At 49.3% G+C, this 24,350-nt stretch overlaps 1 protein-coding gene across 1 annotated transcript; it reads right to left on the minus strand.

Annotated features, from left to right (window-relative positions):
• Positions 1 to 1,430: 1,430 nt before the first annotated feature.
• Positions 1,431 to 23,988, minus strand: SLC9A6 (solute carrier family 9 member A6). The gene is made up of 16 exons (XM_030272523.4): positions 23,712 to 23,988; positions 17,805 to 18,004; positions 17,362 to 17,439; positions 16,641 to 16,717; positions 15,798 to 15,910; positions 14,148 to 14,253; positions 11,209 to 11,350; positions 10,878 to 10,983; positions 10,584 to 10,672; positions 10,251 to 10,364; positions 8,566 to 8,677; positions 8,045 to 8,198; positions 7,406 to 7,436; positions 6,205 to 6,284; positions 5,487 to 5,592; positions 1,431 to 4,719 (listed from the first exon to the last, which is right to left on the minus strand). The coding sequence occupies exons 1-16, from the start codon at positions 23,971 to 23,973 to the stop codon at positions 4,444 to 4,446; spliced, it is 2,046 nt and encodes a 681-aa protein (XP_030128383.1). The 5' UTR covers positions 23,974 to 23,988; the 3' UTR covers positions 1,431 to 4,443.
• Positions 23,989 to 24,350: the final 362 nt, after the last annotated feature.

Genomic DNA, 24,350 nt, shown 5'->3' on the forward strand with positions numbered 1-24,350 from the left:
ATCCCCACACAAAGATGGACAGATGGTACTGACTGAAAGCTGCCCCTCATCAGCTCTAACTGAACAGAACTAATAAACCAGGGACTAATCAGCAGATGACAGCTCTGTGCACCTGCCTGCAGGGGAAATCCCCCATCCCACACCATGCAGGGAACTGCCTTGTCCCTGCTTGCTGTGCCTCTGAACAGCACCTATCCAAAACATGTTTGCATGGCTGGTATGAGATGCCAGCTCCTGGCACAGTGAGCCCATCCCAGGGGGTGCCCAGCTGCAGCTGCCCGTGCTGGGGAGGCTGGATACACACCAGGGGATCCCAGCTACATTTTGGGTACTGGGGATGCCACTCACCAATGGTGAGGGGCTTGAATCATACCTTGTTTCAAGGAAACAATACATTTGAAGGGATCTGTTGCACTTCTGAGGGTTTGGGAAGGTGAAGGGCTGCCAAAAGGCATTTGTTCAATTGCTAAATGATGTCCTTGTTTGTTTTAGTTACATGCCAGAGTCCAACCCCAGCTGGGCTGGACAGCACGTATCCAGTGGGATTAGTGGTGTTTATTCCGACTGTCAGGATGCTGAGGGGGGAGTGCACAGCAGAATCAGCATCACTTCATAGCAAGAAAATAAAATAACACCTTTGTCTCCTGTCCCACCGCTGTGACTTCCAGTAGCACAGGCCACCCATGACCGGTGTGATGCCAGGCACGGCCCTTCCTGAGCTGCAGGCTCAGCTTTGGGACAGCTCAGCATTCAGCACCCCACACAAAGGCCACAGTCCCTCTGGAAAGCAGCACAGACACCCCTTCAGCTACTGTGGGTGGGAGATAAGTGGGGTAAATACATGTCAGGGTATCTGCCTGGTAAATAGGTGTATAGATACCTGCCTCCTGCAGCCAGGCAGAGCTGTGACAATGTGGTTTTACACCATCCAAGGGATGAAAGTTGTCCTTTGCAAACCAAAGCCCTCAGAGATTCCTGACATTTCTGAAGGATTGTAAAGCATTTGAAAAACCTGCCTTTTCAGCACGTGGCACCAAAAAAAAAATGGTGCAGGTGGGAGTCAGAGGGCAGAATCACCAGCCAGGAGCCCAAGTGCAAATTCAACAGCCCCAGGGATATAAAAGCCAGAGAAAGCTCGGGGACCTTGATTTTGCAAACACCCCATGGTGATGCCTCTGTGCAGGTCCATTCCCTGCCCCAGGGCTGGGAGTGAGCAGCATTATCCCAGCTGGATTTGCTGCTCCTGGAGGAGATTTTGGCAACCAGCAGGGCTCTGCTCTGCTCCCCAGCACTGCTCCTGCGAGGAGGGAGTGTCCCAGGAGCTGGGCTGAAGGCAGGGTGTGCACCCAGCTGCCCTCCAGTCCTTGGGGTCCCGTGGCTGCTGCCAAAGGCCATGAACAAACTGCTCTCAGAAGGTCAAGTGGCACATCCTTTGCTACAGGTTTATTTCCGTGTGAATTAATGAAACGGTACACACAATTCCAAAAAAAAAATAATCATCTTTTATAGGCCCATAATCCTTCTTTCACAGTACAACGCAACAGTAAAGGATTTAGTCAGTGTAAACAGAAGGTCCAATAGTGATCATCAGCTATCACAGATCAGCTGCACAAACACCATAGCTACGGGGTTAATGCCACTACCACACAAATCAACAGTACCAGTACAAATCATAACTTTACCTACAATGCTTTTTCATGTGCAAAAACCATGGAAATTCAATTTACAGAAGAAGGGCGCCTTCTCTAAATCTTCGTGGGGGCTGTAAAGTGCCTCCTCAGGGCTGTCTTATCTATTTGGCAAAGGTCTCAGGCCCTGATTTTCCAAGGTACCCTTAGCTCCATCTGCAGCACAAAACATCAGGGCTCTACCTCTGCACAGCAGGCATTCCTGTGTGCTCTGCTGCAGCCTAGCACAGAAAATAATCAGTGGAGGATGAATCCCATTCATTTATGCAATCACTCATTAATTTAAGCTTAAATTCATTCATCGACTATGGCTATTCAAAACTGTCCTGGTTATATTATATATGGATCATAATGTAATCCATAAATCATCATTGGTTAACTTTTTTTCCTTTCATGTAACTGAACTGTTATTGGTGTTAAAAGATGAGGCTTATGGGAAATGAGTCTGGCAAGTTTACAGTGAGTGGATAAATTACTGAAGTCAAAGGGCCAGAGGAAGAGAAGAATGCTACCACAGCCATGAGAAAACATCAGCTGGAATGCCTGGGAGGGAGCCCTGGGGCAGCAGAACTGTCCTGCACCAACTCTGTAAGTTGAATCCATAGTCAGGCTATACAGGAAAAAACAAGAGGTAGTTATTTATCATACCTCTTCAAAAAGGCAGAACGAACAAAAAACAGGATGTAGAAGTGATGCAGTAAACCTAAAATCAACAGGTTCCTACTTTTTTTTTTCTCCTTTTTTTTTTTGTTTTTTTAAACACATGAAGTTAAGTTACAGACATCATATAAAATGCACACTCACTTTATGGAATTCCTGCATAGTAGGAAACAAAGGCCAGTGCTAATCCAACAGCTTTGTTAACAGCGGGATGCCATTTACAGGTGCAAGGAAGATGCCCCAAATATATCCAAATATAAACAGAGCATTAACTCCCTTCTAGGGAAGTCCTATGGCAACACTTATACATTTTGTTCAGAAGAAAAAAGAAAGCATTTTCTTGGGGATAAACTGCCAAAATAATTATCATTTCACATCCATAAATTTAAGGCAATGTTACTCAGACCTGAGAAAATGAAAAAAAAAAAACAACAAACAAACCATGCAGATTTATTTTCTCAACTATACATATACGATTGAAACTTCAGGATTTTCTGTCTCCTCCAACTCTCAGGTGGTGCTGGAGAAAACAGCTGTGAGGACACTGCTCTGAGGTCTCAGGGTCAGATCCTGAGAGATGCAGAGTTTGTTCCAAAGACAATTAATGGGAGCTGTGAGTGCTGAGACTCACCTGGCTCTCTTTCATGTATTTTCATTTTCAATACCTCTGTTTAAGCCCTCTGGAGAGGGTTAACTCCAGAATGGGCCTGTAGTGCACCAGTAACCCTGAAAGGTTTGTATAGAAAAACTGTAGATAAAATAGACAATAAAATTACATACAGTAAATTTCCATGATTCCCCCTTTCCAGGATAAAAAAGATGTCAGGGTTAGCAGTTTCACTGCACCTTTAGCCATTCCCATAACTACAGAATAAATCCTTTAACACTAGAGTGAAATCGCAAATTGTTCTGTGCTCTTCCTTGAAAAATAAAAACGTAAATTAAAACCAAAAAATCAACTCACAAACATTTCTCAATAAATGATAAGAGACACAAGAAAGGTGGGGTGGGGACTGCAGACACACAGCATGCTAAGGAGTTACCAAACAAAGTGCAATGGTTTCTGACTCTGCGGGAGGACGGACGGACGGACGGACGGACGGCTCCCCTTCAGTACCAGCTGGATGCCTCTGGAGAGCTCCGGAGGTACCGTGTGGATCTGCAGCCTTAAAGCTCGGGTTTGAGGTTGGCTCCACAGCCCCACGTGCAGCTGCAGCAGCTCTGCTCACCTCGGCTGCAGCTGTGACCGCAGGACGGGGATTCGCCCGCGCAAAGACACGGCCGCTTCCCGAACGTGAAATTCAGTTGTCAAAAGAGGATTTGATGGCTGGTTCTAGAAAGCTGTTTGAGCCACAGCTGAAAGATGGACTCAGACCTAAAATCTGTGCACGCCTGGTGTAGTTTCTGTGGGATCGCCTCCTTCTCCTGAACACAACTACAGACACCAACCATCCCTCTCTCCTGCTCCCATCTGAGCAGCCGCACACCCGCAGCCCTTGCTGTCAGCTTTGGCCGGGGTCTGCCATGAGCCCACTAAAGCAGGGCTCGGGCAGAGGGTCACTAAAAGCAGAAAGTCTCCAGCTTCCCACAGTGAAACAAGTTTATCACCATCCACTGCCTGGTGAGAGGGTCTGTGAGCAGATTTTTTGCTGATATTTGAAACGTGACTATCCAAAGATCAGAGACCAAAAGAAACTCAACAATCCTCATCAGACTAGAAAGCAATTTCCACTGCTCACCAGCAACTCCCTACCCTCCTCTCCCAGGTTCAAAGGATGAACAGGGAGTCACAGCTCCTTTACTCACCCGCTGGGAACTAAACCCTTCATCAAATCACACATTAACGAAGCTTACTGTGTGCAAAAGACTCTGACGCTAAAACAGTTCCACCCTACATAGTGCAGTCAACACAGTTTTTAACTTAAATTTGCAGCTTGTTCTTTACAAGTGCTTGGCAGAGAATATTTATATTCTTTTGACACCATATAAATAATATTTATACAGCTTAGACATTTTGAGACATGCATTAGACTTTAGGTAGTACATACTTCTTGATCATATATGCAAATATTACTGTCAATTAAACCGAGCAACCTTATGCTGGACCGTGTCTGGCGTTATCCAGGACGTTTGACGGGGGCTCGGAATCGTCCATGGGCAGGACCAGGCGCGTTCCCCGGATCACGAGTTCATGGTCCCCAAAAGCCAGCTCCCGGTCCAGGGCGTCCTCCGCGCTGTTCCCCACGAAGCGCCGGGACGCGCCGCTGGACGCCACCGAGTCGGTGTTCACCGTGGAGTCCCCGTACGTCAGGCTGATGTCCCCGTCGTTGAGAATGAGGTCGGAGTCATCGTCCTTCAGCTGTTCCTGATTCTGGGGAACAAACAGGGGGGAAATGCTGTCCAGCTCTTCCAGACCATTGCACGGTGATGGTGACTGAGCAGAGACACAGGCACCGAGTCACGGGCTCTCCTGCACCGTGACCAGAACCGACGTGGCACACACACATCTCAGAGCCCACGTGATTCACAGCACACAGAACTTCTCTGCAGACTGCCCAAAAGGTTCTCTCAGCTCTTTTCTTTCTGGTGCCACAGCCAGGTACACAGGGAATGCAGCATTGAGTGGCTTTAGCCATACTCATGAGCACAGGAATTGCACTGCTGATCCATCACAGCCATTTCTGGTTTGTCAGGATGCTGATACTGTGCAGACAGGACAAGAAGGCTCCTGGCAGGGACAGCTGCCACTGCAAGGGGCCGCTGGGCACAGCAATACTGGCTACCTTTCTGGTTGTGACTGAAGCAGCTGAAAGGGCTGCAGGAATGGCTCAGCTGTAAGGCTGAGGCAAGCAGGGGATAGGGAACAGTGTGTCCTCCCAGCTGAGCCTGGGGAAGGACAGCTGTGACAACTTCATTGAGCCAATCACTGAGGAACCACCATGAACACACCACAAACCCCTTCATCACCTAACAGCAGGCTGGAAAAGCAAAATGCTCATGGGAATTAGCTCATCCATCAGACCCAATACCTGATTTCCCTCACGCTCCCACCTTGACACTGCAGAGCAGCATCCAAAAGAGAAACATAAACACATCAAACCCACAACACTGTGACAGAAAGGACACCAAAGGACTCACCTCGTACGCCTGAGGGCTCGTCAGACATCGGGCAACAGGCCCACAGCACCCTGGGAGTGTGGTGGTCAGAGGGGGACCACTGTGTGTCAGGAGAGGCTTTAGATAGCTACAGAGAGGGTTAAGGATAAAAGAGGAATGGGGCCGTGTTGGTGAGTCAAGGGCTGGGAGGGCAGCACTGAAGGACTCGGCATTGTCAGAAATCACAGAAAGAAAAGGAACACAAATGTATGGCAGCACAGAAGTTGTAATGGTGTGCAACAAGAATGCAACCAAACACATCAGGACACAGTCCTGGTAAGATGCTCAGCAGCACTGCTTGTCCCACCACCCTGTGCCCCTCAGCCTCACATCACTCCTCCACTGATTCAGAGCCCAGCATCTGGAAGGGAGGAGAGGCACAGATCTACCAAGAGGGACTGCAAGTAAGAAAATCCCCATCCCTTCCTGCCCACCTGACCCTGGGATTAAGCACCCCCAGGATGCCAGTCTTGGAGATCCCAGCTTTGAACAGAACTGCTGCTGCATTCTCACTGATGGAGGGTGGAAATTGTCATTTCTTGCAGCCACAGACGTGAGGAGATGCAGACCAAAAACACAGCAATGTCATGGGAAAGCAAACACTGGCTCCTCTGCTAAGCAGGGAGGAACTCATGGTCCCAGTAGAGCTGTCTGGCAGTGGGGTCTGACCCAGCACACACCCACTGCTGCCCAAGGATACTTGTGGTCGAAGTTGTACCACATGCGGAAAAGCCAAGCGCTCTCAGCCTTCGTGCTCCTCCTCTCGCTCTCTGGGACACCCTGTGGGAGAGCAAAACAGTAAAGAGGGCCAGGACAACATGCCACGAGCTGGATCAGGGCCAGGAGACACCCACGGGACACTGGATTATCCCCAGGGGATGCCTTTGGCTGTGTGTGTAAGGACTTTCACACCACAACAGACTGCATTTAGCAGCATTCAGCTGCCTCAGGGAGGTGGTAGCAAAGCACAGAGTGACCATTTTGCTGCTAGAGCCCTCCAGTGTCTGGCCCCAAGGTTTAAAGTGCCTCAGAGCTAGCAGCTGCACCCAGACATCATATTTAATAGTGACTGACAGATCCAACCTCCATCAGATCTCGCCTGACACTGCTGCATGCAAATAATTGTGTGTTGTGGGAACTCCAGGCTTCCTTTTAGTCAGAGAAAAAAATATAAAACTGTTTGGAGGGGACTATAAATTCAATTACATATTTCATAGAAATTTGGCTTACAGATTTATGGCCCTTGACTTCCTGTCACATTTGATGCTTTCTCTTCAGGAGGTGAACAGCCCAGTAAATGACCCTGAATAAAACAAATCTCCAGGGTGCAGAATCCATACTGAAACCAAGGAGAGCCACAGCCACAGCACAACCAGGCTGCAGACACATGAATGAGACAGCTGGAACTACCAGGCAGGAAAATTCCCAGGGCTGTGGAGCTCCGGCATTGATCTCAGTGTGATCAGTGAGGCTGTCACATAACTATCCACAGGAAAAGGGGTAAGCAGGGCCTGAGGGTAAAAGTGGGGTGCATGCTACATAAAATGAGTCAGTAAATGGTGTTTCTGTACTGCCCTGGACACTGGGATGAGGCAGAGCCTCCATGTCATGTTCACTTTGGGATTTATTTCAAACCCAGCAAGGTTTGAAATTGCAGCAGCAACGTGAACTGACTAAACAGTCCAGCATTGCTCCTGTGCCCTTCTTTCCAGCTGAGTCAAAACAAGGCTCATGAAAACCAGATAGCACAGAAGAGCTGTGACTCCCACTGACTGCAAACTCTTTCACAGGGGGAGCTAAAACCTCCAGCAGCTGGAAGGAAGCAGAGCACAGGCAGGCATTCACATGGCCAAGATGTGACCTGAGGGCGCAGTGCAGATTCCCCAGCAGAGCACACTCACCACATTCTCCTGATCCGCGTCCACACCGACCCTGTGAGGAGAGAACGAACAGTGTCACACACCCAGAACAGGCAGTGTCACACACCCAGAACAGGCAGTGTCACACAACGAGAACAGGCAGTGTCACACACCCAGAACAGGCAGTGTCACACATTGAGAACAGGCAGTGTCACACACCGAGAACGGGCAGTGTCACACACCCAGAACAGGCAGTGTCACACAACAAGAACAGGCAGTGTCACACACTGAGAACAGGCAGTGTCACACACTGAGAACAGGCAGTGTCACACAGTGAGAACAGGCAGTGTCACACACCCAGAACAGGCAGTGTCACACAATGAGAACAGGCAGTGTCACACACTGAGAACAGGCAGTGTCACACAGTGAGAACAGGCAGTGTCACACACCCAGAACAGGCAGTGTCACACACCCAGAACAGGCAGTGTCACACAATGAGAACAGGCAGTGTCACACACTGAGAACAGGCAGTGTCACACACCAGAACAGGCAGTGTCACACACCGTGCCAGGGCTGGGATCAGGGGAAGGACAATGCCGGGATCCCCCCTGCTCTCTGGAAGCCGAGCAGCCTGAGCTGGGAGCAGGCCGGGCTGAGCCGGGGGAGCCCCGATTTACTGACCGGATGTTGAGGCAGGACAGCATGGCCGTGGTGCCCCCGCCGAACACCCAGACGGTGAAGAAGACGATCAGCAGGGTGGTGCTGAACATCATCTGCCGGGCGTAGGTGGCCGTGTCCCGGATGGCCAGCGCGAAGGCCATGGCTCCACGCAGCCCTGCAGGGAGGGAGAGCGCGGCAGCTGTGGCAGCCCCAGCACAGGACATCTCCCCACCTGGGGTTTTCATCCTGCTGCCCCTCTGCTGGGACATCCATCCACCCCCAGGGGAGAACGGTGATGGTTTTGTCACCCCTCTTTCTGAGCCCAGAAAGGCAAACCCTCCTCCTGCCCCATGCCACGTACTTGAAGCAGGACAGGAGGAGCTCATTCCTACATCTCAAACCACTGAGTCCCTTCCTGTCCACCCTCCCCTCCAGACATTGCCCAGAAGAGATTTAGAGTTGAATAAGGAATATTTCCAGGTTCTCAGAGGCAAGGAAGTGCCAACGGGCCACATAGACAGAAGAAGGATGCAGCAACCTACCAGCAAACATCATCATGTGCTGCAAATTCGTGCCAATCTTATTTCTTCTCCCCAGATTCAGTAAAAATGACAATGGGTAAATATTGGCAGCTCTCCCTAGGAAGATAGCAAGCTGTATTTGCACATGTTAAGGAAATTGCTCTTCCTGCGTCTCCCATCACATCCCACCTGCACACAGGGCCAGTTTCTATTGTCCAAAGGAAACTGGGAGCTGCAGAAACGCTGGTGCTCTGGCTGCAAACAAAACAGTCCCGCCCTGAGTGCTACAGCACTGTGGGAAGAGCAGGCTACTGCCTCGCTGAAACACAGCACACACTGCAATTCAGGAATATCACACAGTCTCTGTGTGATAAACACAGGTAATGATGAAAGGAAATGTTAGACAAGTGAGAGGAGAGAAAAACCACCATTTCCCACAGTATGCTCTCTGCTGCCAGGTCCATTTTGCACCCCAAGAATTATTTGTCTTCTGTGAAGCTCAAGTTATCACAGCTATGACAACCCCTCTGACATTCCCCACCACGCCACACTTCACAGCTGGGTTTGAAGCTTTAAGCCAAGTCTCATTCCCAAAGATTATTCATCAAAATGAAAGCAGCAGCAGTTGAGAAGAAAAAAAAAAAATCTAATACTCTTTCTGTTTTCATAGCCTGCGAGATACAAGAATCACCAGCCCCTTCCTATTGCTTTTTATCTTTGAAGCTGTATCTTTTAATACCAGCACCCAGATGGCAAAAATAATCTTGGAGCCAGTATTCAGCACAGCCTTGAATAATATGGAAAATGCTTCTAGCTTTTATGTTCTTTCCTGAACATCACAATTTGCATAAGAGACGTATTTCATGATCTCTCTCATGAATGAGCTATTTCATCAGCGAGTTAGCCAGTTCTCACTGAAGAGGACCTGCACAAAATTTCAATATAACAGCCCAAATAGTATTTCTCTGCTCTTCATCCCTTCTGCCCCACACAACCCCATAAAAGCTGATCGGGAAAATTCAGCCAAGGCTGCTGCAAAACCATGGACCAGCCCTGGCAAAAATGTTTTGTTTACCAGTATAAACTTGCATTAGTACTGACAAAGGGTGAAAATAATTCTGCACATTAAACTGGCTTCCCTGTGATGTGAAAAAAATTCCTTAAAAATTCTTGTTTTTCTGAGACATACCAGGGCCCTTGTTCCCATTAGCATCAGCCTGCAGAACAGGAAATCCTTTCTCATTACATCATTCAAAGGCATCTACTGTAGCTGTTACTGTGCTGTTTGACCAAAAAAAGGCTTTTTTTTCAGGATAAACCAAGTGCACTAGCAGAGAAAAGAGGAAATAAATGGCTAAACCAGGCAGCCCCCCTTTGCAAAGCCCCTCCTGGTGCCACATGACAAAGCCTGGCATTGGCATCACGGTCACACTGAATGATGAGTCCCTGCAGCAGCTGATTCAGATGCCACAAGAGCAAAGAACACAGGGAGGAAAAAAAAAAAAAAAAGAAAAGCTGAAAAAAGAATCTCCATCTTCTTAAAATAACCAGCAAAGGCACCACTACATGGGAGAAATCCCCATTTAAAAATAAAGCTAGACTGACTGAAAAAAAAGCAAACCCACTCATTTGAATGAAAAACACAAATTGGGAATGAGGCACCTCTCCCTTTCTTTCTGTCCTATAAACTGGGCTCCAAAGGATACGAAGGCCCCCACCACAAAAGTAGGGTTGAAGACATGGTTCTGGAAGGTGAACAGTGCAAGTCCCATGTAGGAGAAGATGAAATTTTCTGCCAAGAAATTCAGAAGCTCAAACAACTGAAAGAGAAAAACAAATTAAAAGTGAGTTAGACATAATATAGACTTAACAAGAAAAGCATGTTAGACCATCTGTCATGCCATAAATACTTCTGCAGAAGCAACCCTAGTGAAATGCAGCTGTAAGAAGACAGATGCACCTAATTCTGGCTAGAGGGAAGGGGAAAAAACATTGAATTTGAAATTCAGAGAGGCTGAAGGGGTCTGAGGAGTTCTCACCTGCTTAGTTCTGTGTTGAGACTCTGTAGATAAGTTGTTATAGGTATAATGGGCCTGTGTGATCCCACAGAAGAGCACAGCCACCACACCTGAGGAGCAGAGCATCACATTAGATTCCTGGTGAGGAAAAGGGAGCTGAGCTGCACCCCAGGCCTGCAGAGAACTTAATGCAGTAACCCCAGAACCCAGAATCATTAAACTTCTGCAAGCAGAGGGAGAGCCCTGGCTACAGTCGATACTGAGAGAAGCAAAACTCAGATCCCCATGCAGAGGCAGGGCTGTGCTGGAGCTTGCCTGTAAAGCCACACGCTTCAGCCAGCAGGAACGTGCTCCAGGACATCAAGAAGAACAAGCCAGTCTCCAGCAAGGGGAACTCCCGAAGTTTGGTGAACTTGGTGACGTTGCAGATGGTTAAGGACAATTTGGAGAGACACTGCAGGCTAACAGCATATCAAATCCAATTGTGTATCACAGCTACACAGTCTGCCCCTAAAAAGGCTATGGCACCGTCCTTCATTCATTTAGGGGAAAAAAATTAAACATTTGGGTGAAATGCAGTGCAGCAAAAAATAAATAAGCTGTTATGGAAACATTTGGAAAAAAAACCAAACAGTGAAAAGGATATTAAAGCTGTCACAACTCCAGTAGCTGCTCCCATTGCAAAAGATCCACTGAATATCCCCAGGAAGATCCCGATGGACTTGAACATCGCTGTGACATCAAACGTGTGGCTGTTGTCACCCGCTGGCTGATACGCAACTATTGAGCTGGAAGAGGAAGGAAAACACAAGAACAAAACTGCTCAGTCTGGAGGGAGAGACACCTCACGGTGCTACACAAGCCTTGCAAAGTGCTACAACTGCTGCAAGCACCGAGCCTGAGGAACAGGGAGACACAACACACTGCAATCCCCTGGGATCACAGCGTGCAATCCTCCCTGTCCTGGGGAGTTTGGGATCAGCCCCCCTAGGCCTGGATCTGCTGTTACTCCTGGACATTAGAGAGCAGGGGACCAAAGCCTGTGCCTCGTGTGATATGTGGTATTTATGGTGGTATTTGGGGGTTTTGGCACCAGCTCTCTGTAATGCCAGGTGCTGTGGGACCACGAAGCATTCAGGCAGGAAATCTCCATTTCTCCAGCGAGGCGGCTGATGTGAGCATCCCCTGGAGAGCTGTAACTGCTCCCGTTCTGCCACATTTAACATGCACCACATTTAGTCTGCACTGCTCTGAGCTCCAAAGTGCAATACCACAGGGTAGCCAAGGCAGACAGTGCCATGCACAGCAGCAACACCATTCTCTGCATCCACCAGACCTCAACAGACCTTTGTGGTGAGATGGCAAACAGGTCTGCAGTGCTGATCCCATCTCCCAGTCTGCTCCCTCCTAACTCCTGATGAGCTGAGCCTTGCGTTAGTCATTGCTCTACCTGGAAAGGCTGAGATATAGAGGGGCCCTTATCCAGCTCCTTAATCCCATTCATCAACTCCTTACATCACTTTCCTTGATGTAAACTTCTTGGAAACATTAACTTCCTAGTTAGCAATCCCTTGGCTCACTCTGTTAAAACTCCTGGATGTGAACTTTAAACATTTGCTGTTTAAATTGCTGAGAACAGACACTTACTGCCTTGAACACACATCTTGAAGCTTTCTCCCCTAACTATACACCAACATTTTTCTGCAACAGAAATTACACACCTCCCCTTTCCAACACGGGTAATTTCCCTTGCTAAACTTCCCTCCTTTTAATACAGCTCATTTTTCTGCATTGCCTTTTACACTGCAAGCTGTAGATTTCTCCACACTTTAATTCCTTTCATCATACTCCATCTCATACTTCTCATTCACAAACATGCTTTTATTCTGGGTTTCCAGTTTCTTTTTTTTTTTTTTAATCCAGACTGATTTCACTTCCCTTCCATAACCAACTCTTTGAATGTTGGTTTTGCATTTTAACCTCTTACAGTTCTCCTTCTGGTTTTGTTTTTTGCATTGCCAATAAGACACTATTGCCAGCTGCCCTTTATTTCCCCTTTTGCTGCCCATGGGGCTTCCTGTGGTGTTTAATCTCTGTGAATCCTCTCTTTGGAAGAAGCAGGCTGGGATCCTGCAGATGCATTTACCCCTCTGCTCCCAAACTGCAGCTCTGGCACCTCACTGCCCACCAGCTTTCAGTTCTGGGTTCAATTCCTCTTCATCCTGCAACAGGCTTCTGCTGCCAAGCCACACCAGGCCAAGACAGGAAGAGAAAGGCACAGATCCTGCTCCTTAAGCACGGAATAGACATTTGCCCAGGGCTGAAAGCAGGCAGGAGAGGAGCCCTGGGGCACCCACACCGGGCAAAAGCCACTGAAGAGCCCAGCTCTGCATCCTCCCCTGCCTGCAGCGCTGGGGCAAAATAAAATAACTGCTGAGTGAACTCAGAGCTGCTGCCTTGTTGCAAATTATCCTGTTTTGGGGAAGGGGTGGCCTGAGCTCAGGAAAGGAGAGGAAAGCAAGAAATCAGAGCAACAGCTCCAGAGCTGGCACCGAAGCAGAGCAAGAGGCAAATCACTGCGGGCAGTGCCGTCCCCCACACGTGCCGAGATCCACCATAAATTCCATTACTCTGAAGCTGAATCCACCCACTCCCACCCAGAACCTGCCAGCACAGGCTGGAAGACCCCATCCCCTCCTCACTCATGAAACACAATCTGGCTGTGCAGCATTTCCTCTCGCACCAGCAGTGACACATCCAGCAAAAAAGCCAGAGTGAGCAATACAAAGAGTTCCAGAAACCTCAACAGAAGCACTCAATTCAGTAAATACAACACACAGCTCACAGTGTGTTACTTGCTGCCTCCAGTGAAACCCACACAACCAGCACGCTGGAGTGACAAGTATTCTAGAAATATTTTCTCCATTAGTCTTAGCTATATGTTAAGCTGTCACCATTGCAGGTATTACATATTACTGAACAAATTCCCATTATGACAACACAGTGAAAACGCAGATAATATATGTCCTGCATGCAAAGGACATAAAATATTAAAGAATATAAAACATTCTTTAGAAAGGCAGCAAGTTTCCCATGTGTTCAGTCAAGGGCATTAACTCCAGCTGTAAGAACATTAACTCCTCAAAGTGGGGAGAGAAAGGAAACAGCTGCTTCACCAGCTATTTCCACCTAAACAAAAGAGGGGTTTGAGGGTGGGAAGCAATGCAGGTAGGAGCAAAGCCATCAGCAAGGGGCTGCAGTGGGATCTTGTGGCTGAAAAGGAGACTTGGTGCTTTTCCTGTTTCAGAGGGATATAAAAACTTCCCTGTGGATGGGTCAACTGACCACACAAGCAAAACAAAACCATCCATCATGCAGGAGGAAGTTTTAAGGGCAATCTGTAATCCCAAGCAGTGGTGAGCAATGAGGACATGCAGCAGAATGTCACTACAGCTTTTTGGGACGCTTAAGATGCTCTTGCAAACACCCATGTTCCTATTTTACAGGGGCAAGGCCGAGAGGCTCCCCCCAACTCCTGACACGTAAGACACGTAACAATTCTAAATAAAAACAGGAGACACTTACGAAGACAGCACTATGGCAACGGCATCATTGAGGACGCTTTCGCCAAAGAGAAGGGCATACAGCTCAACATCGACCTGGAGCTCATGGAATATGGCAAGGACAGTCACTGACAAATAGAAAAATAAAGAGACATTCAAAAAGGTGCTGTTATTTCGATGTAATCAAAGACTAAATGTCCTTTTTAGAAAGCAGCCTTCCTGCACATCTGTGCCACTGCTGTGATGGTGCCAGTGGCCTCACATGCTCTCTTTGATAGTCTTCCTTCTGCTCTTTCAGATTTGGATTTGATGCATCATTTCCCTCCTCCTTTTACTAAAACACATCTTGGCCTATTGAAGCTTTTGCAGGCAGACAAAAACAAACTCTGCTCTGAGCTTCCCAGGGTCTGAGCTCACGGGTGGGCCACAGTACCAGGCTGGCATGAGCACCCAGCTGTAGGGATGCTGTTAGCTCAGAGCATCAGGGAGACCCTTCCTGCACCTGCAGAAGGCCAGAAGGATCAGGCTTGTCCAGGATGATGACTGCTTTTTCTTTCCATTCCTGATACTCCAAGAGAAATCCTTGGATTCAACACATTCTAAGTGCCAGCACAGACACACAACATTTCAGATCTGACTGGAAATAGCCAGGCATCAGCTCAAACCCCATGTGGGGGTTTCTGTGATTTAGGACCACATGGCAGAGATCAGAGGTCCCTCAAGCTCTTCTGTGATCCAACAGCTCCAAGAAAATAATGGAAAGCAGCAGGTTTTGCATATCAGCCTTGCAGAGACATCACAACACCCAAAGCAAGCAGGATGTAACACATGGTTCAGGCTGAGGGCTGAGCCAACTCCAAACAACTTCTGTGAGTCTTTTCAAACAGGAACAGGAACTCAGGACACACTGAGGGGGGTTAAACCCATTTATGCACAGGGAAATTCTCCATTTCCACCTGTGAAATCTTCTTGTTCCTATTTCAAGCCCAAAGAAGGGACACAACACCAACAGCTCATCTGCAGCATTTCTAAGCATTAGAAGATTTGCAGCCCTGCTCAGCAAAGGGCAGGAGCAAACAGAGGCCTTTTTGTGGCCCTGTGTTGTTACATGAAATGAGAGCATGCAAGTGAATAGCTACCACATACAAGCTATCATGAACTAATTTCAATTATGTGGACAAGGCATGTTTTTCATAGTTTTATTTTATAAAGTGCATCAGTAAACCAAGGTGTCACTACTCCTCAGTACTGCCCATTAAGGCATCTCCTTAGTCTAATTTCAATTAGATTAGCCCCTGTCAAAATCCAACCAAACTGGAAGCAGGAGAAAATAGCTAAACTAAAACTATCAACTGAACCTTCCCACATTACACATCTTGTTCTGCAACAGCTGCTGGCACAGGGTGGCAGAGACACAATGCCAAACCCCAGCACAGTCAAGAGAGAGATTGCTAGGACTTCAAACAAGGATTCAGGAAAGCAGAGGATTGGAAACTGTAAGGCACATAACTGAAGAAAATTAAAAGGCACAGGGACAAATCTGACCTCTAAGAACATCACAAATAAATTAAGCTCCAAAATTCAGGAGGGAACTCACAGGGGTTTCAGACTTTCTTTCCCGCTGCCCCACAACTCAAACCAGGCTAAAATGTAGGGAAAACATGCAACACACCTGGGTCAGTGGCTGACACGATGGCCCCAAACAGGAGGCAGTCAGTGAAGTAGAAATCTCCCCCGAGCTGCCCAGTGACTTTCATCAGCGCCACGCAGCCGTACACCACAGAGCTGGGGATCAGAAGAGGCAGTTACACATCTCTGCAATGCCTTAAAACAACATTCACAGGGCCTGGTTTCCCTGCATTTACCAGATTAAAGCGATGCAAATGCCAGAACACCAAAGAACTGCATGGGATGCACTGAGCCTGGTGAAACCCCAGGGCCATGATCTTGGAGGTGAATGCTGGACCACACACACCAAAGCACCCTCTGAACTGGAGCACAAACATGGTCCCAAGACGCTTGAATCCACTGGACTCCAGTGGAGAACACTCTGTGTCAGCCTGTGTGCTACTATCCAGAGTGGGAACCATCCAGCAGCCTCTGCACTGAGGGATAAACAATTTGAAACACATCTGTGCTCACTAGACACCCACCTTTATGATCCTGCCCTCTACTCTTGTGCCTCAAGTTTAGGAGGGCTTATGCTTCCAAGAAGTTGAAGTTGCTGATTTTTCAAGACAATTTTCTCTGAAGTGTGAAACTTTCCTTGCCATGAATAACTATTCTTATGGGATGCTCAGATGCTGAGAGAGCACTTCACAGTTAGCAACCACCCTGCCCATGCAGCAGAAGTTTGCACAGTTAATATTATTATTTGCTACTGCTGAGCAGCAGTAGGAGAGCATGTGTGACCTTTCAGGGCTGGGATTAGCAGCTTCAGCTCCAGGCTTAGAACACTTCTCCCAAGCACAGCTCAAATCCCTGTGGAAGAACCAGACCAGCTCCATCTACTCACCCAATCACCAGGCAGGAAATGGCAGTGCCGAGGAAAGCATATGCCAGGATGGATCCCAAGTTTCTGAAGAAGTGCCTCTAGCAGGAGAAAAAAAAAACAAAAACTGAATTAGATTTTGCTAACAATTTATTTCAAGCCTGCACAGGCACCCACAGCGTCCCCAGCAACTTGGACCCAGCTCACACACCATGAGCTGGACAGGCACAGGGTGCCCAGCACAGCCCAATGCCAGACCAGGAGTTCATTCAGCATTAATAAACATGAATGTACCATGTTCTCATACCTGGGTGTTTAATAAGGTGCTATTCCAAGTCCTGGGAACTGATTTCCTAACCCAGTAGCATTTCTCCTTCCTTCTCCCGCAAGCTAAACTGCATCATTCTCCTCTCATTCCAAGTCAGCATTTCAGAGAGCTGCTGCTTTCTAAAACCTTCCCACACTCCCATGTGCCTGGAAAGCTGGGGTGGCTGAAATGGCCTGGCTGACCCCAAAAACCCCTGCTGGAGACAGCTGAAGTCACTGACCCTTCCCGGGGCAGAGGGGCAGACAAGAATGACGGGGGCACTCTCAGCTCTGCCTCCCACAATCCCACATCTGCTGGGTAAAAGCACAGCCACCCCCACAGCCTCGGCCTGCTGAGCAAGCATTAAAGCATTCACAAGTATTAAAAATTCTCTGGAGGCAGAGGAACTAAAAACATCAGCACTGTAAAGGCACGTACCCTTTTCAAGCTGTAGCCTGCATAAAATATAATGGGGGGAAGCAAAATGTTGAAGAATACTTCAGGATCAAAAGTCACCTGTTAAGAAAGGAAAAAAAAAAAACCAACAGTAAAATGATTTGTTGAAATTTTGTAAGACAAAACAAAAGTAATAAAGTAATATATGGAGACTGCCCTGTACCCCCACCATGGGAATCCTGTTGGGTCAATGCTGAGGATGTGTCTGGGATCTTCTGGAAACAAATCCCAGAGTCTAAACAGCTCAAATTAAGATGAGTTAAAAGTAGAGTTTCATTACATTGTGTTCAACATGTAAATTATTGCTGGTCACAATCAGAAGTTAAAAAACTGAAATAAAAACACTTAATCTAGCAGATCCAGGACCCGTCCCCATGGAGGGCGTGGGAAGCACCGCTCACCTCTCCAGCCACTGCCTCCCTTACCTTCCTCAGCATCTCATTATCCTGGACGTTGTTGAGCTCCTGGGCACTGATTTCCCCCTTCAGGGTGTACTCATAGAACTTTCCACTGACGTTCACCAGCAGCGTGGCCGGGCTGCTCTGCACTTGGCAGCTCAGGGTGACGTTGTTCACATCGCTGGGGACGTGGATGCCGTAGCGCAGGACCACGCCAACCAGGACACCTGGGGAGGGACACAGCTGTGTGAGACAAACCACAGCAAACCCAGAATGATCCCTCTGAGCACGGATACAGCATCAGGATCCTGACCCCCTGCTCAGCTGCTGAGCACAACCACAACCCGATAAATGCCCGTGTGAATTGAACCATCCTCGTCCCTGTGCTCCGTGCTCATGGGGAGTTTCTAACACAGCCATGGACAAGTCCTGAAGGATTTGAACCACCCAGCAATTGAACCACCCAGCAATCAGTCAGACCCTCACTCCAGGGCAGCCAACATTGAGGGCATGCTGGATTTTTTAAGGTGAGCAGCTCGCACTGCTGGGCCAGGTCCTGCTCACAAGTGCCCAAAATGTGCCCCTTGCCCCTTGAAACCTGACACTGATACATTAAACCCTGGCAGGGGTTAAAGATGATACCCAGCAACCACCCTGATCACTCCGAGGCTGGCAAGCATCTTTCCTAAAGTGCTGAAGCACCATACAGCCTCCTCCCAGCCCTCCCTGTTTTTATAAAACCACATTTTGAAATATATAAACATATAAAACTGTTTCCCAATCCAGGCCGACCACCCAGGTCTACTCCTCACCCCTGCTAAATTCAGCTCTGTACCACAAACAGCAGCCCCTGGGCAGTCCCGTGAGGCAGCTCTGCCTCCAGCTCAGCTGCTAAGTAGGGGTATTTTGGAGTTAATTTGCAAGTCAGCAATTTATAAGGCATTTTTCTTTTGTTGTCTGAGGTCTCAAATCCAGATTCAAGTTGTTGAGTGCTCTCCTGGCAGAGTGTTTTGACGTCTGCAGGCTGGGGAAGAGGGGTGTCCCACAAGACACCTTCCCACGTAGCCTTCAGCACAAAAGGGTTTGGAAACTCCTTGATTAAGGCGGCCCCGAGCTGCCACAGAAATCCTGGATCTTAACCCCATTTCTGAACCACACATTTATGAAAAGCTTGCAGACACGTGGGAACTAAACACAGACCGCAATGCTCTGAAGGCTTCTCCATTTGCCTCCCAGGACACTCCTGCTCCTGACTGCTGCCTTAATTAAAGCCTTGCTCTGTGCTTTCCTACAAGCAGGGCACAACCCCTGGGTTGTGTTCTCCGACTGGGAACACCCAACTCTTCCCGTGTCCCCACCTCTCAGAGCAGAGCCTGGGCAGGACACTGCGGGGCCACACTCATTCAGCATCTCCTGCAGCCAGTTCCTGATCATCCACCCCCTTTTTGACTTCTCCTCCCTTGGCCATAGTTTTTCCAGGATAAGATTTGCCATTTTTCCTGACGGTGAAAATAAAAGCCCCCACCTCCTGTCTCAGGGCGTGCCACACGCAGCAGGGCCACCAGAGCTCACACCCAGGCCACGAGCACAGACAGAGGAGCTGGCTGCACACAAAGTCACCACTGCTGACCTAGGACAGCCCAGCTCAGGGACTGGACAGACCCAAAACCCTGGTCCAGTACAGCACTTTGCAGCACAGGTGAGCTAAAAGGCTACAGATGCTTTGAAGCCATGCACCATCAACCAGCTGCTCACCACTCTGGGCTTATCCTGCCCTGAATCACCCCAAGAGTCACAGAACAGCTCCCTCCAGGCACAGCCAGGCACCACCAGCTCCAGCAAGGAGAGCTCAGGGCACATCACACCGTGCACAGCAGCTGAGGGCTGCTTTTGCACCACCATCATTTACAGGGGACACCATAAGTAATTCTTTAGCTTTTTTTTCTGCCAGCCTCTGCTCCCGCGATCTTCCAGTGCTCCAGAAATAAAAGTATAGAATGAAAACAATTATGTCAAGCACATCATGATGCCACAACGTGTGTTTACAGGAGCATGTGGCAGTGGCTGCAAGGCATCACAGCAGTGGGACAAAACACCCCATTTTCCTTTCACCCAGAGGATGACAATCCTACAGGTACCAGGGGAAACAACCAAAACCCTTCACGGGGACAAAAGGAGTTTCAAAGGGTTATTTACATCTGTTTATGGCTGTTAAGGTACACCATGCTTTGCAGCCCTCAAGAACTACCTGGGGTGATTGTTAAAAAGCTTCTTCTTAAAGAAAAAAAAATTATTTCAGAGGTTCATGCAGCTGCCTGCCCTTGCTCAGATGGAAGGAAACCCACCCAGCAACCCCTTTAATACCCAGGCTAAGCACTGTGAGATGAGACCCCACAGGAGGAAGGAAGGACAGACAGAAGGAGTCACTGCTGTGAATTCAGAAGGGATCCTGAGTCAGGATCACCTCTCCACCCTTAATTCCTGTCCCAAAGCAGTGCTACATCTGATAGCACCCTGCTCCTCTGCCACCTCCTTATCCAGGCAGCTGTTCCTGGCCCCGTGTGCCAGCCAAGCTCCAGACAGGGCCAAATTCCCACTCTGGCCAAGAATGGGGTAAGGGAAAAGGGACAGATAAACCTACATTTGCCAAAGACCCCTGTTTGGGAGCCCCCAGATCATACTTTTTGTTTTGCTCAGTAATAGGCTGCCTGGGAGGCTGCCAGGTGGGGAAAGACACCCATGTGCAAATACACAAATGCAGAAATTGCTCCTGGGCACTGAGTGTGACCCTGCAGCGGCCCTGACACCGAGACAGCGTCAGAGTTACCTGCAGGGAACTGGACACCAATTATTCCACCAACACTAAATGGCCCCACCAGCAGCTCCTCCTGCCCCACAGTGGGTCTGATCAACCCTCCCTCATGGGAGGCACGTGGGACAAGCCTGACATGGTTTTCCAGGCTTCAACCCAGTCCTGAGCTCAGGCTACCTGGCCAAGCCCTGGGGACCCTGCAGGTGCTCCTGGTTCCGACAGCCTCCTCTAGGAAATGGTTCAGACTCTCCTGGCACTCACAGGGCTGCCCCAGCAGCCACCTGTGAGCCAGTAGCGACACGATTTTGCTGCCAGGAGTTTTACAGAACAGAGCCCTGGGAGGGAGCTGAGCAGAGGGAACCCAGCGCTGAGGAAGCTGCCAGCTGAAAGCTGCAAGGAGTTGAGAAGCTGAAGGCAAAGCCAGCAAATTAATTGAGTTCTTTTATGCAAAGTGCAAGAGATTATTTTTATTGCCATTTCTCCTGACTTCATTAAAAACAACAAAAGCCCATGGGCTTTTTTTTTTTTTTTTAAGGTGCTGTTGAACATTTCCGAGGTAATGTTTAAAATGCAAACTAATATATTACCAAACCCAGCACTTAACAACAATGGAAGCAGACAGGATCCCCAGGCAAGCATTAATCTGGACACCAAAAGGAAAGAAAAATGTAACAACTGAAGACATCCTGACAACAAGCAGTTTAGACACACACAATCCACAGGTCAAGTGGGAACAAGTAGAAGGAAACTAAACTTCTAGAGAAGCTCCTGCACATCCACCATCAGACTCTGAGAAGAACTGAAACAAAATTGTTCAATTAATCACCCTAAATGCTGAGCACCTCAAATGTGGGAACTTCATTTTAAACACTGAAATGAATTTTAAGAGCTACTAAGCACCTATTGTCTATCACTGAAATTACTCCAGCCAGTTTCCAGCTCTTGAACATCAGCTCTGAGCTGACAGTGTGATGTGCACGACAGAAATCCACCTGGAGCAAGAGCTTATTACTTCCAGTAAAAATAAAGACAAAAATGAAACTGATGTGCTTTGCCAAAAGAGATATAAGCGAAAGTTTTAACTTAGTTGTTGTTGGGTTTTTACAAACAGAAAAAGACAAGCTTTTGCAAATTGCTTCTCTTGTTCAGATTTCAGGGTCTGTTTTGCAGCCCCTTCCACATTTTCAGTGAACTTCCCTAGGGCTAAAACCATCGCAGGGAGATAGGGACAGGGACACCTCCTCTCTTCCCTGCAGATTTCAAGTTGTCACAGTAAAACAACAGCATCTCACCTTGGAATGAATTCCTTGGCAATTACACATCCCTTTTCCTATGGCACCTGCCACTGCCTGAGAAGTAAATGCCAAAAGCTTTGACACTGAGGAAAACTTGGGATTTTCTGCATGATCAGACAGGTGACATTACTGATTTCAGCAATTCCCTAAGCACAGTCTGCAGAAGAACAGACAGAAAAGGTGCATTTTATGGATCAGCAGGAGACTGAAACAACCCAGGCTGTGCTCTGAGAATAAAGTGAGCACTTAGATACGTCAGGGAGAGAGGACAATCAAGAGGAAGAAATGTCCAGGAGAAGAAGAACAAGGTGTGAGAGCATGAAAGGAATAGAAAGTTGCATGTCAGGAGTTCTGGGGCAGCAGGAGAGAGAAGACATTCCATGCTGGAAGCATGTCCTCCCACAGCACAGCTCCTGTCCCAGGAGGTAACCATCCCCACCCTGGGCAGGAGGCCAGAAACATCTGACCCCCCCTGAGCAGTGGCTGGATGGAATGTGAAAATGCAGAGCATTATTTTGTGCCCCTGAACAAGCAGAGCAGTATTTCGTGCCTGTGCACTGATGCAAGTGCATCCACCCCTTCATTTGGAAGGACACTTCCAATAAACTGAAACTTGGGATCACAAAAGCCAGTGGCCCAAACAGGTCAAGTCACAGCCCTCAGATCAAAGCTTTCTGCTGGGTGGGAGATTCAGGCCACACTTCACCCCCAGCCAGCAAGGGCCACACAGAGGACACACACTAACTACAGCACGCAACAGGAGATGCCTTCTCAATCCTAAATTCCTAAAATCATCCCTAGATATAGATCTACGGCCATGTTAATCATTCCCCAGCACACCTCCCAGTCCTACTTTGGCTGAACTCAAAGTCATGCCAGATAACCCAGGGAGAGCCATACATGGCCCCGTCATACCCTGGGGTTCAGGCCACTTCACGAGGCCATGTCACCTCAGTAAATCACAGGCCACCATTAAACCCAAATGTCTACAGCCCCACTGCACTGACCCCCAGCCTTGCTTCACTCCCTGTGGGAAAACACAAGGGGCTCCTCTCCAAGAGGTCCTGTCACAGTGGGAGGAAAAGGTAGAGGGTTGTGCACTCAGGTCCCCAGGCAGCAGGATAGAAGGCTGCTGGCTCTGCAGGCCCCTGAGCATGGCAAAGCTTGGGAGAATCCCCTAAATGGCTGCTCTAAACACATCTTGGAATCACAGCCTCTGGCCCCAGGATGTGGGATCATAGAATCACTGAATTATTTGGGTCAGAAGGGGATTGTGATGATCACCCAGCTCCAAGCCCCCTGCCATGGGCAGGGACACCTTCCACTAGACCAGGTTGCTCAGAACCCCATCCAACCCGGGCTGCGAGGCTCCTGACCAGTGCAACAACCGGTCTGTGCCGCCCCAAGTCCCCACTCTCAACCTGGAGCAGGTAAGTGGGACCTGCCAGTGCTTGGTGACGTGGTAGCCCATGACCCTGCCAGCTTCACCCCGTGAGGCCGCCTGGAAAAACCCAACCAGTTCCTCACTGCCAGAGATTTGTGAGTAACTCTGCCTTGGAGAGCTCTCCATATCTAGGCTTTGGAAAACAACCAACCCTCCCTTCAGCAACACGCAGATAAGGCTCAGCACAGCAGCACGGGGCTGTCCCGGTGACACAGCAGCCACGAGAGGATGTGTCGTGTCCCCCCGCACCCCTCGGCCGGGCAGCGACCGGGAGAACGCTGCGCTGCCGGTGCCCACTCGTGCTGCCGTGGGAGTGGGCGGTGGGGCAGAGCCGGGGCTGGCGGGGACGGGCTCGGGGCTCTCCCGGGGAAGGCACCGCTCACCGTAGATCATGGCCAGCCCGGTCTCGTGGAGGAAGCGAGCGCGGCGGTGCTTGAAGAGCCAGATGGTGAGGATGGTGAGGGTGAGCAGCAGGATGAAGACGAGCAGGTTGGCGCTGTCCTGACGGTGACTCTCCTCCGCCGCCTTCTCGGACACGATCTCCTCCTCCAGCGCCCCGGGACGCGCCGCCGCCACCTCGGCGGCCGCCGCGCCCCGCGCCCACAGCCCCGCGGCCGCCGCCAGCACCGGCCCCGGCCCCGCCATCGCCCCGGCACCGGCCCGGCCCCGCCGCCACCAGGAAGCGGCTCTGGGCGCAGGCGCCGGGGGCGGGAACAGCGCCGGGAGCCCGGATAGGGACGGAGCGGGAGAGGGGCCGCGGGAGCGGGGCAGGCACGGCCGGGCTCGGAGGGAAAGGGGGCCGGGGCTGCCCTGAACCCTGCGGAGGCCGGGATGAGTCCAGGGAACGGGATGCGAGGGGCGGAGAAGGGGGTCAGAGCTCACAGGGGGTTGCAAGAGGGAAGGGAAATCCCCAGGCAGACTTGGTGCGGGGTACTTCAGCGTGGCCACGCACAGCAGCGGGTGTTGTTTGTGCGCAGCGTGCTTCGGAGGGGTGTCCTGCAGGACACTCCCCGGCTCATGGG

The sequence above is a fragment of the Taeniopygia guttata genome, chromosome 4A (assembly GCF_048771995.1).
Source record: "Taeniopygia guttata chromosome 4A, bTaeGut7.mat, whole genome shotgun sequence".
Taxonomy (NCBI): domain Eukaryota; kingdom Metazoa; phylum Chordata; class Aves; order Passeriformes; family Estrildidae; genus Taeniopygia; species Taeniopygia guttata.

Bases quoted from the DNA above. Each gene is read 5' to 3' on its own strand.
- SLC9A6 (XM_030272523.4), bottom strand. From the start codon at position 23,973: ATGGCGGGGCCGGGGCCGGTGCTGGCGGCGGCCGCGGGGCTGTGGGCG. The intron at 18,005-23,711 runs GTGAGCGGTGCC...GTCCCTCCCCAG, and splicing joins CGGGCTGGCCATGATCTACG to GTGTCCTGGTTGGCGTGGTC. The intron at 5,593-6,204 runs GTATCCTTGGGC...CCCTCTCTGTAG, and splicing joins TGGTACAACTTCGACCACAA to CTATCTAAAGCCTCTCCTGA.